The following is a 12,804-nucleotide window of genomic DNA, read 5'->3' on the forward strand; positions in this document are numbered from 1 at the left end:
TCCCAAATGAGGTATTTCTAGGGCCAAATCTCCTGTTTATGCAGGCTGGGATCAGTGATGAGCCCTCTGAAGGTCAAGGCAATGTTCAGCCAATGACTTGGGTTTTTCTTTTTTTTTTAAAAGGATCAGTTTTGTATTTATTCTTACATTCTCAATAAATTTTGAAGTCAGGCTGCACAGAGTTTAAAGCGGTGTGGGATACCAGAGCTGTTCTTGCAGCCATTTGGGGCAGTTTGTGTGCTGACCTTCAGAGCTGCTGCAGCGGCGCTCTGGGGAAGGGTTGGGACACTCTTGGAAATGCCAGCAGTTTGAGAAAACAGTTTTCTTTTTACATTGGGGAAAATCTGAGCGCATCCAGCTCCTTTCCCCTCAAGACACAAGTGGACGTTTCTGAGATAGCGGGGTCCGAGCAGGCCATCGCTTTGCTGAGATGGCAGGACCCGTGCTCGGAGCCACCCGGGCAGCTGCAGACCTGGGCTCTGAAGCTGTCACAGGCCAGAACAGGGCACAGTCACTCACTGGCTCATTACGGCGGTAATTAATTTTTATGACTGCAAGTGGGGGGAAAGGGTGTTAGAAACAGATTGATTATAATCGGCTTATAATTAAAACACTGGAGCCATCATTTAAACTAAAAATATCCTATTACTTATCTTCACCATCTCACGGGCACTAAGGCAGGAGGAGGTAACGTAACTGATGACCTGCTTGTCACGGGCTCCTGGAATAAAGCTCAGCTTGGGCTGACGGCACCATCACTCAGCACCTCCCGGCGCTGCCTCGTGCGGCCCCGCTCCCTGCAGGGGAGCTGCGAACCTGCGCCAGCTCGCTCTGAGCTGCGACCTTTCTTCTCTCTCCCAACAGCAACGTGCTCCCCAGAGGTGGGCAGAAGCTCGCCTGCGAGTGCCTGAAGTTTGGTGACTGCCCCGTGACTGTTATAACTCGGGGCCAAGCAGGCACCGTGGGCAGGCATGCTCACATTTGCAGGTCTGGGCTCTCTCTGCCGCTGGATCCACCTGCCCCCGTGATAACTGATGAGAAATTAGGCGTCTGATTTAACCGTTCTGTGATCAGAAATAGCAGAAGGTTAGAAAGGGTAGAAGTCCACTGAGTCCCGTCATCCGCATTGCCTCCAGAAAGGCTCGCTGCTTGGCTGCGGGGCACAGCTCACCCTGTTCACAGCGGGGAGCTTCCTGCCTGTCCCCCCAGCCCCAAACCCAGGCAGGCAGCGCCCGACCGCCGAGGTCAGAAACACAACAGCAAATTCAAACGTGTCTGCAAGTGACTGCAGAGTCCTGTAAAATAATACAGAAAATGAATGAAGGTGGGTATGATTATAGAGAGCACAATGAGTCATTGCGCAAATTATCGCATTAGCTCCAAGATCCCAGCCAAATTGGTTTCTGCAACGTGCCTTCTCCACAACACAGGCATCATAAAAGAAGAACAGCAATTAATTTGTTGTCAGAGAATCAATACTATAGGCTGGGGAAAAAACGTTTTAACCTGTTTAAATGTGGTGATTAAAGTTGTTTGTTTGTTTTTGCTAATAGTAAATCATTACAATTTATAAATATGAAGACATCTCGTCTCATCAGAGGAAGCGTCAGTGGCAGGAGGAAGCTGGGGTCTGGGTCCTGTTTTCCTTACCTTTGCTTCTTCACTTTCCAAAATATTTTGAACAATTTTTCTCTCCTGCCTCAGTATGGCAGTCCTGGGGACAGCTAGAAGGCTAATCCGGCTTCTTACGCAGCCTCTCTGCATGCTAACCTATGCGGAGTAAAGTTTAGGCTCCCTGGCTGAAGCAATTTGCTGCTGGACTCAAGTCCCAGGCAAACACAATCCCCAGTAAGCCAGACCTTGCCAGAAAGGACTTTTTGGGGTGACAAGAGGTGGACCCACAGCAGGGCAGGGTCCCCTCTGTCACAGCAGCTGACAGCAGCAGGGCTGAACCAGTTTCCCAGCCTGGTACCCGGGGGCACCACTAAGCTCAGCGCAATAAGAGTGGCCTGGGAGGGGTTTTGGACATCTGGCACTCTGGTGCTGCTGTGTTCTCAGCTGGTAATGTAAGGGAGATGAGCTCTGATGATATTAAATTCTACTCGGTTCCCCCTTGACGGGAAAACTTCAGTCAGAAAACCCTCTTACCAGAACCCTTCGCATTACAATTCACTCCAGACCAGCACTTGACAAAGGTTTCTTTTCTCCTTCTTCTAGGCAAATGCTTTCACAGGTACACAGACCAGTAAATCCGTTTTCTGGTCTATTAATATACACGGGCTGCATTCTTCGGCGTAGCTGCCAAACTGTTCATGAAAGAGCCGAGAAGCATTAGCTGAACCTATCGGGTTCCCTACAAGCTGAGTAGGCTGTAACTCCACGGCTTGAAGTGTGGCTTTACCTCCATGAAATCAGGACCTGAAACATCAAGAAAAGACAGAAAAACAGCAGCAGCGTCCCCCAAAGGGGGAGTAACTCACAGAGAGGAAGAGAAATATGCATATACTATAACGTAATTAAGTATCATAGTTCATCGTGTACGCTTTCCCTCACCACTTGGAAGTCCTCCAAGTACACTGAACCCATTCATTTACAAAACAAATGACCCAGGGTTGTTAGCAAGTCCTGCAGAATTGTTTAATTTACATCCAGCAGGTGATCCACTGCAGATTTAGCTGCTGCAAGTTGTCCTCATTCAAGAGGCTGGAGCGTTATCTGCAGCGCTATTGTTTGAAGTTTTATTTCTAACCACATTTGGACTTGAATTTTGTTTGCGGTGTAAAGGCAACAGAACATTTTCTACCACTACTATTGTTAGCAGTGCTTTAATCATGATACTTTGAAACCTAAACCTGACTTCGAACAGTTCACAAAAGGTCACCCTCAGAAATCTTACGGAAAGTTGGCACCTGTGCAGCCCTTTACATACATTTATACAGGGCAGAGGGGGGGTTAATTGAATGAGAAGCACATCATTCAACATTCAGTCACAAGGTCTGAGAAAAGCAAGTGAGCTGTACCATATATAATGCATTAGCTAATTAAAATGAATTTCCCAGCACCTTTGAAGAGAAGAGCAGAGATCCTCAGCTCCAGCGCTCCGCACAGTGCCGTGCGCTGGGGGATGAGAGAAGACAAGTCAAGGCACAGAGATCATCCAGCAATCGGCGCTGCTAATGGGCTCTTAGATTTCTCACTGGGAACAGCCTGAAAAGAAGCCGTTTTTGGGTAACCACACTTTCCTCAACACTTGGAAAGAATCCTCCTAAGATTTTCTAAAATTGTAACTTTCCACTTTCCTCAGACTGTACTAACTTGACATTGAAGGGGAGTCGACATCGCCTGGTTACCCTGGGCTACGGTGACCTGTGGTGCTTCAGGCAGAAAGGATCTCTGTTTACCTTAACTGCTTTTCAGTACGACCAGTCATTCATTCATGCTAATTGAAAAATAATAATTAAAAACACATGCCCTTTCTGATCCCTGGTTTTCCCCTTGGTACCAGACACACTGTTGCTTCACCATCCTATATATATATGTATGTGTATGTATATATATATATATAAAACTTTTTGCCCTGAGCGACCAGCTTCGGGACAGACAACCACTTATTCCAAAGTGATGAATCTTTCAGCAGCTCAAACTAATTATCATAACACCTCTTCCTACCATTTTGTGCTGACTTAGTCTTTTATAAAGTCCTGCCTATAGCCTCTCCAGTTAGATCTGAAACAGAACAGCGGCAGCAATTCCTAGAAAAGCAGCAGGGACTTCACAAGCAACTCTGCTCTAAAATCCTTTCACTACACAATGAAGGAGTATTTTTGCTGCCAATGCCCTGGTTTTAAAACAAGAACTAATGCCAGGAAGAGAGCCTGGCCAGCTGATAATGAGGCAGAAAAACAGATCACTGGAGGAACGCTGGGTGGGTGTTGGGAAGATCCTGAACGATTCGTTCCTTGCCTCTGGCCATCAGTCCAGCTTTGGTCCCTTCCACTTTATGCCACATATTGGACAAATGACAGCAATGAAGAAATCAATTTTGTAACAAAATTTATTTTTGCTCTGTGGATACAAATCCCAAACATCAACAAACAAATTCCAGTGGAAAAATACCAGTCATTAACAATGAAAACTTTTATTATTATTTAATAAATAGAACTTTGGCATTCAAAATTCTAGCTGTAAACCCTACTTTAAAAAAAATTACAAAAAGAGGCAAGAACAACAAGCCTAAAGCTGAGCCAGCCAGTGGCTCCTTTACTTTTTACAATGAACACATTTGGATTAAGTCATGACAACTCTATTTACATATGAGGTATTCTGAGCGGTTCAAAAATTGAACCCAATTTACAAGACTACCAGTCTGCAGAGACTGATCCAGTACATATGTCAGCTGTGCTTTTAAAAGATAGCTCCAGACACTCCTCCCCATTGAACTAATGATAGGCTGTAATTAATATATACAAAATAAACACATTATGGTTTGAGTTTCCTGCTCACGCTTCATATTCAAGAAAGCTGCATACTACAACCAGCCTCACACTCAAAGTGTACACCGAGTACCTATTTCGAGTACTTACGCTTCTAGATATTACGCAAGAATTCTTACTACAAAAGTCTAGAACCAAAATATAGGCAGGTAAGAGGAAAACAAGGTGCAGTCATCAGCATTCTAACGAGTTACGTGAAGTTCAAAGGGAATATACACTTACATCAGGCAAAAAAGGCACAAAGGTATGCAGCTGTGGATTTAATATTGCTAATGAGCTACTGGAATAAAATCATCCCTTTCGGTACTAACCACTGACTTGTTTGCAGCCTATGAACGCAGATTAATTCTGAAGATCTTTCCCCACTCCTGACAGGACTCGTTACACCAGCGGGAAGAGCCCAACTCCACCTGCAACCCCACCTGTGTAACCAGCAGCAACAGGGACAAAAACCCAGCCCGTGCTGACAGACTGCAGCGTGCCACTGCTATCAGCGCTAGGGCAACAGGTTGTGGAGGAAGGGTTTTTCTTTCTTTCCTTCCTTGTGCTCTTACCCTGCAAGAAAAATATCTGCAACAACAGGCAGGTAGTGAGGGCAAAGGAAGGGAAGAACCCTTTTGAAGTGAAAAGGACAAAACTTCAGCTCTTGCCATTATTTCAGAGCCACTGGCAGTCTCAAATGTCGAAGTCTGAGTGGGTGGTGACAGCAATCTCAGCAACTTCACAGAACTATCGCACTATAAAGCTACACAGCTGAGGCTAGGAACCTAAATCACGTGTACACAATCGAGCTGCATTACTTCTATATAGTAAATACATAGCATCATCTATAGCTTCTCCCAAGACTTTCCAAGTCTTTTTCAAAATACATTCTTGAATACAGTAGTTACTGTAAATATCTTCTAAAAGGACTGTATAAATTCCATCTGAAACTATACAAAAAAGCCACTGTACAAATTTGCTAACAGACAGACCGGTACAGTATTCATTCATTAGCAGTTGTTTTTCAGCCCTTGAGATTGTCTACCAGCTACAGCAAAAAGTTGTCATGACTAAATCTAAGCGATTCCAACGTTAACATTCATTAATCAACTGCGTATTAAATATGCTGAATGAGACCACACACACTACATTTTAACCAATTAAACTGTCATGCATATCTTAGACAAAGCTTATTCCATTTAGAGGCATCTGTAAACTGATGCATATATAGTAATTGCTACTACTACAACAGGCCAAATTTTAAGAAATCAAAGCAAAATACTGTATCACTCTAGATACTCAGTCGGTAGCCTGTATCTTTGGCTCAAACATCCATCATTTACCTCCCTACTTTAATCTGACTGAGACAGGTAAACTCAGTTGTGATGTTGTTGTTGTTTGTTTGTTTTATATCAAGTGCTTTAAAGTTAACATAAATATTACAGCTTCCCTAAAAACATATTAAAATGCAAGATTACAGCATTGCAACCCAAGTATTACAAATAAAATGGGACCTCCTTCCTGAGGGACTTGCAACTAATACTTACCGAGCAGAAAAGCTCCTGAAGTGAAGTGCTTTGAAAATATTAACTTACTGATCTCGAATCTGCTGTACAGTAACACCATTTAACAGCGGGGACAGTGGAGCCACACCAGTCAAGTGACCAGCTTAATAGGACACAGTGACTCAAAAAAAACCTCCTGTTTCTAATTGCCCTACTGAACTTGTTTCTTATTTCCACAAAATTCAGAAAAATGCATTGCGTGGTAATTTTTGCAGGTGCATTTCCATCTAAGGAAATAATAACGTGCTACTTAGGTATTTAGTCTCTCCCTGATACTTCTAGTTTATTATCTGAAATCCTGTTACTGAATTTCTGATACCAGAGAGCAGCCATAGACTGGGGACTACTCCTTCACTGCAGGGCCCAAACCAATGAACTATGTGAAAGGAATTAAGCCGAGGCCCTTGTCACAGAAGCCCATACTGTCAGAGGCACAGGTAACTGGGCAAGCCTATTTGTGCAGAGCTCCTTGTTTTCAGTTTTGCACTACTATAAAAGTACACCTTCAAAACTATGGAAAGAGCAGCGTATAGAAATACAAAATAAAATTGCCTCCTTTCTTTTTTCTTACCTGACAGTAAAAGACACTATGCAATTTCACTGGAGATTTCATCTAGACAACGTTTCAGTGCTGACAGGAGCTGGACCAGTCAGAGCAATCTATCTGAAAATGCCACATAGCAATAATACAAATTGAACGCTATTTTTCACAGATTAGTTCACGGTAAGTTCATGATAGAGACAAAAACATCAAATAAATAACTCCATATAGTTAAAAAAAAAAGGAAATCACTAAATTATAAAAACATTAACTGTGTAACAATGAACAGAAAGCAAAACATCACCAAGTTAAACTTAGTTAACTGCCGTCTATGTTGCTATAACCGTTTTTTTCTATTAACATAGATACCATCAGAAAACTGAAGATATTGACCCTTTTGCTATAAAAACATTACCCTAGAATTTGCTTTGCTCTAACCTCTATGTTTTCTAAGCGATTTCTGCTGTTATCCACACTACAGGTCAGCACACCGTGACCTGTGCCGCAGTCACTTGAAACTTTCTTTTAATATCACAACTATGACTGATGCTCATCTATTTTTTAAATAATGTGATTTGAGAGTGGTTTTGCTCCTTATGAGTTCTTGAGTTTTTGCTTCCTTCAGCTGAATAGTATTTTACATCATGCACAACTGTTCAGCTGTATTTCAGTAATGTTCCAGGAAATTGGAAGTGTTAATATTTCATCTGTCCCACCACAGCAGTGAAATAGCACTGCCAAGTGACACTCACTGAATAAACTATGCAACATGATCTTTTTTTTTTTTTTTTCTTTTTACAGTGTAATCTCTTCCTACGGAAAGGGAGAAACCAAGAATTACCAAACAACGTGGAAAATTTTGCAGCCCTCAGATAACACAGAATTTAATACTGGTAAAGGGAAATACTCTGTTTTGAGCCCTGACTTTGACAAGTGCCAAACACTCATTTTGTAGCTGCAGCAGAAAATGGTTGAAGTTGTTCACAACCTTGTCAGAGGTCTTTAGGGACACAGATACAGACCAGCCACATTTTAAAATGGAGATGACAGAATGAAAAGGTAAGTGTGGTATGAACACAATACAGTCTATTCTTTTTTTTCAGACAGCCACATACTATATACTGCAGTTTCCTGCCTCCCAGCTTCTTGGGTTTGTTACAGACTTCATGTCATTGAAACTTCTCAAAGTAACGTGACAGTGCTTAAAACAATTTGATAGTGGTAAATTTTATGGACTTCAGGTGCATAGAGAAGTTGAAACTTGATTTTCTTCCACCATTTGGAAAACAAGCCAGACATACATTACTAAAACCAATGTATTTCCTGTATCAAATTCTTTAGGCAACTTGAAGAGCGGCTAATGCTTGTAGCATTCTAAGACTGTTCTGATTGCAATTCCTGCAGTTGCAGAACCCCTGTCTTTCACCACATACAGCTACAGGTGTCCCTTGGCCGTCTGCACTGATTTCAGAATACAGGCAATACCATTCAAACCCTTGAAGGACGGAAGGACTGAGAGCAGCAGCAGTATGGCTGTTCTGATGCTCTGATTCCAGAAACTAGTTGAAGCAATGAGTCCTAATGGAAGAAACAGAGTCCAACTGAAACATTCTTCACAGCTTGTTCCTACATTCAGTAGTCTGGAGAAAAGATTTCTTGTAGTTTGTACCACTCTACTTCAACCATGACTCTCCCCTCCTCACCCGACTCCCAAGATTAAATACGCACGATCCTCACAGAGATGCATGTGCAGCGCTATTTGCAATCTTCCAATATGGCTCCTTAATAGAAATGCAAAGACCTGTGACACAGCAGCATTTAATAAGTCATTTGCTACCAGATGAAATGTTGTCATTGAGTAATACAATTGTCCCCCATGTCCTGAGCATAACGGTCTGACATTATAGTTCTTAATTCATCGATATCCTTTCGTAACTGACAAACATCCGAGAGCTTCTTCGAAAGAGTCTCTGTGCTGTGGTAATTTTCGTTCTCTTCAGCTGAACAGCTCAGTGCTGTGAAAAGCAAAACCCAAGGTTAAAGCTCTTACAACTGTGCTCTGAATACTTAAACTGGTCAGCCCCTCTTGAAATAAAGGGGAAGTCACTTTAATTAACTCAAGACAAATCATGCTTCACTATGATGTAAGGCAACAAAATGAGGTAGCATGTGAACTTGAAGACAGTTGAGAGCCCACCCCTGCAAAGACATGCTTTTCTGACTGCACCAAGATCTAGGCTTGGTAAAGTCTAATGGCTCTCAAAAACTGCAATAAATAAATAAATAAATAAATAAATGGAAAGAAAACCATCTTCTAGAGACTTCGGAAGTTCCTAGACACTCCGAAAAACGGGGTAGGAGGGCTTGGGAAAGGAGGCCAGGTAAGATTACAAGGTGGTACTACAGATATGTTGTACTATTCACCCTGCTGGCTGATGATGGTCTCATGGACTTGGTGACTTGGTATATGCTGCACTGCCCAGCATTTCAGAGATTTCCAGTGCAGATGAATCTATGTGGTGTGTACAGGACGCTGTACTTCTACATCTCTACCTTGGTGAAGGCCCAGTTCAGCAACTGGTCTATCTAATTGTAAATAACACTCAGAAAGCAACTGTGTATGATATATTCAAGTGCAAAAAAAAAAATAATTTATTAATCTTGTTAAGAGGGAAAACCCAGCACAAAGTCACTACACTGGAGGTTTGCCTGACAGGCTTTAGGATGTGCTTTCCATCTCCTGGTTTAACAGCTCAGGAGGTACAGAAGACAGGATGTGCAATTAGCATTTCAGACGATAGAGTTGCCAGGCACTCAGACTTACACGCACAAACACCCACCTCCTCCCCCCAAAGACTGTTACTCTTCTATGTCCAAACCACTAATTAGCACTGGAATGAGATCACTTACATCTGATTCCCAGCAGTAAGGAAAGGTTAGGCTCCTTGCCCTGAGCTCTCTGGGTGAGAATGCTGCACAGAGCTTTCAAGTCAAACAAGCAATGGGACATCTCCTTGAACAACTGGTCCGCTACAGGCATCTTCTCAGACACTGGCTGCCGGGACTGCTCCACCTGCCGTATCTGCTCCTTCAGAGAGGCATTCTCTTCCATCAGTCTTTGGTTCTTTGTGAAAAGTTGAGAGGAAAAAAAAGGGGCAAATTAGTCTGCAGCATGCAGAGTAGCAGAAAGTTTCCTGTTTCAAACCACAAACAATATTAACTAAAACCAGTTAGTTCCACACACAGAAGAATAGTTTTGTACCCCTTCAAAGAATGGTAGATAGACAGCTTCTACACAGTTCTCTCTTTCATGTTACCATTGCTCAGTGGCCTTCACCCTTAAAACTTTCACTTCTTGAGGTAGGGATGGCATCTATCATATTTCGGCACAGCATCTAAGTATGTATTAAGCTCATAAAGCCTCACCACATGGTATCATAATGGTTTTCTAAGTTTGTTCTTAGTGGGTATAGTCATGGATTGGGTTTTTAGAGTCTTTACTTACTTCAGAGAAAGTTTTATTTAACTGCTCTATATTCCTTTCTTTTTCTTCAAGCTCATTTGCCATCTTCTGAACCGTCCGCTTTTCTTGCAAAAGCTTCTCTTGCATAGACTAAATTGAATGAAAGCACAAGTAATGATTTTACATTTTCATACTGCAGGTTAGCACTGACAAAAAAGCACGTCCTCAATAATTTTCCTCGTTTGTTACTCATTGCTTTTGGACTACACCTTTGTTTTTTTAATTTTCTACCAGGTTCCACCTCATGATGTTCAACTGGACCCCAAGGCTCTCTGGATATTAGCTTAGTTGTTCCGAATATCAGTGAAACCCTTTAGACAAGCAGTACCTGTTTATAAACAAAAAGACTGTGTGTATGCAAAATATCACTCCAACATGGGATTCATGAAGTCTAAAATAACCATGTAATCTTGTTTTTTCTATCCAAATTATTTCACTTGAAATAAGCAGCAGATTAATGACAACTAAACTTCATTTGTGTACTTGTCAAGTTACTTTAAGGCTTTTTTTGGCCTCTATTTTCCAGGAAAACCATAGGAGTTCCTACAACCTTTCAGAACACTGGATTTACCTCTTGAATCTGCTATATACCTGAGAAAAAAGGCTTTGATAGTTGATACGGAGTACCGACCTCTTTAAAATCAGTCATACACAGGATAAATCAGAAAAGCACAATACAATTTTAGGTGATGAAGTAACAACAACTGCCGGCAAAAAGTAACTTTTTTGTAGTTTATAGTGTCACTTTTAATGGATACAATAGTTATTATTCTCAGCAATATCAGAAAAAAGTTTCTAGGATGGTGCTGTACTTAAGAATTGGAACTTTCCAGGTTTGATTTCCAGATGAGTCACAAGCAGCACTAAGCCAACAACCCCTGCCCAAGGAATCGGCTGCTGCCAATTCCCCAGTTTCCACCTGCAGAGCTGACACTGATGCATCAGGAGATATTTCTAAAGTAGATTTTTTTTCCTGATGAATTCAGCATGACCACAGTTATCTTAGATGTCAAAAGCACACACGTTCACTCCACTACCTGGCTTTCAGATCTGTAAGTATGTCTTTCAAAGTCAGCTGGCAAAATTCAGAAAAGGGAATATTCCAACCAGTTTACCTGAATAGCAATTTATGCTAATTACATAAACTCCTGATGCTTTAGAACAAAGAGATCTTTTCAGCTTTCACAAGGAAAAATCCTCTTTTGTCGTTGATGGTATTACTCACAGATCTGATGCTGTGCTACCACAGAGCATATAAAGTGTCTTCCCCATCCCTAGCTCAGCACATTAATATGTAAAACCTGTTGCCCAAGTTCAATTATAAGATGTAAATCCAACCCCATCATGCTCAAAATACAGCTGGAGCACTAGTGACAACAGTGCATGCTTTGGCACCGTTTTGATTTTAACCTTCCACAGAGTGGAACCAGAGACCGTGATGGGAGGAGGAGAAGGAACGTTACATGAACCAATGGATCTCAACTTACAGAATGACACTGCCTGAGAAGAATGTTTTCTCTTGAAGTTCTGTAGTTAAAATTCTAAAGATTCATCTTCCAAAGCAGAGAACTCTCTTAAATGGAATTCTACGTGGTGGCTTAAATAAAACGCTACAGGAAGATCAAAGTCACTCTTCAGTAAAAGATAAGTTCATATTGCTGCCCTATGACTCTGTGACTTTATTCAAAGATAGAAAAGAAATCAAGCTCCCCACTTGAAAAGAACACAGCAACTTGTGTCTAACTGTGTTGGTTTTGGGGTCTCAGTAAGGCGATTAAGCTTTGGGAAGAAAGCCAAACTTACCCTTCCACGAACTACTCCTAAATGGTATGCAGAATGGAAATTTCATGGAACTGATCCCATGGATTGTAACACATGGGAGACCATCTCTATATGTAGACCTGCCCTATACCACAGAGTGGAGGAGAAGCCATTTGCTTGACCTGCCAACTGTAAGAACGCTGCTGACAAGGAGGCATGGAGCAGTGAGGAGCATGGCAGGGCCAGCAGGGAGGGGTATGCGGTCCTGACGAGGTTTCCTAGCACATTCAGCTCAACGCTGCACAAGCAATGAGTAAAAGCCGGTACTTTCTCATACCTTTTTCAAAAATGCAAAACAATGGTGCTAAAATTTACACATTTAAATGTGAACTAAAAAAAACAACTTTATTTTCAACTAAGTAATAAGAATCATTAGGCTGAACCCAGAAACGACTACTTGTTTTTAAAGCATTTTCACACATTAGATGTGCCTCTGTTCACCCACACCATGCCCCTAGTAAGGAAGTGCTGAAATAGTGTGCATCCTAAAGATAAGCTCTGCTAGAAAGTGCAGCTTCATGCTGCAGAGGAAGGGGAGGAAGAAAAAGGTCCCTGCTCCACATCGAAGGAAACACTCTGGGCCGGGAGAGAGCAGGAAATAGCTCTGCTTGATGTATTTCCTTTGCTGTGCTTGAAGATGAGTGTAACCTGCAGTGGTTTTGAACAGTCTTCTTTCATCTGTTTTAAACACCCTCTACTGAAAAAAATGGCCATATTCTGTCAGACTGAAGGACCATCTAGCTCTGTCTGTGACAGCAGCCGAACAGAAGATGCTTAGGGACAAGAAGGAGAACAGGACAACACGGTAATGGCAGGCCCCCCAAGTAACCCTCCCCCCCCAGCTTCTGAGTATCTTGACATTTAATAGTCTTTGATGCA

The 12,804-nt window shown here is 42.0% G+C and overlaps 1 protein-coding gene across 2 annotated transcripts in view; it reads right to left on the reverse strand.

The window, feature by feature from the left end:
• Nucleotides 1–4,036: 4,036 nt before the first annotated feature.
• The window catches only part of CEP85L (centrosomal protein 85L), a 149,479-nt gene continuing 140,711 nt past the window's right edge, over nt 4,037–12,804 (reverse strand). For both annotated transcript variants that reach the window (XM_083828751.1, XM_083828750.1), the window contains exons 11-13: nt 10,087–10,194; nt 9,492–9,705; nt 4,037–8,596 (exon numbers count right to left, since the gene is read on the reverse strand). In XM_083828751.1, the coding sequence (XP_083684877.1) occupies nt 8,433–8,596; nt 9,492–9,705; nt 10,087–10,194 (486 nt within the window). In that variant the 3' untranslated portion in view covers nt 4,037–8,432. The remainder of the gene's footprint in view (nt 8,597–9,491; nt 9,706–10,086; nt 10,195–12,804) is intronic.

Source organism: Anser anser (genome assembly GCF_964211835.1).
Source record: "Anser anser genome assembly, chromosome: 3".
NCBI classification, from domain to species: domain Eukaryota; kingdom Metazoa; phylum Chordata; class Aves; order Anseriformes; family Anatidae; genus Anser; species Anser anser.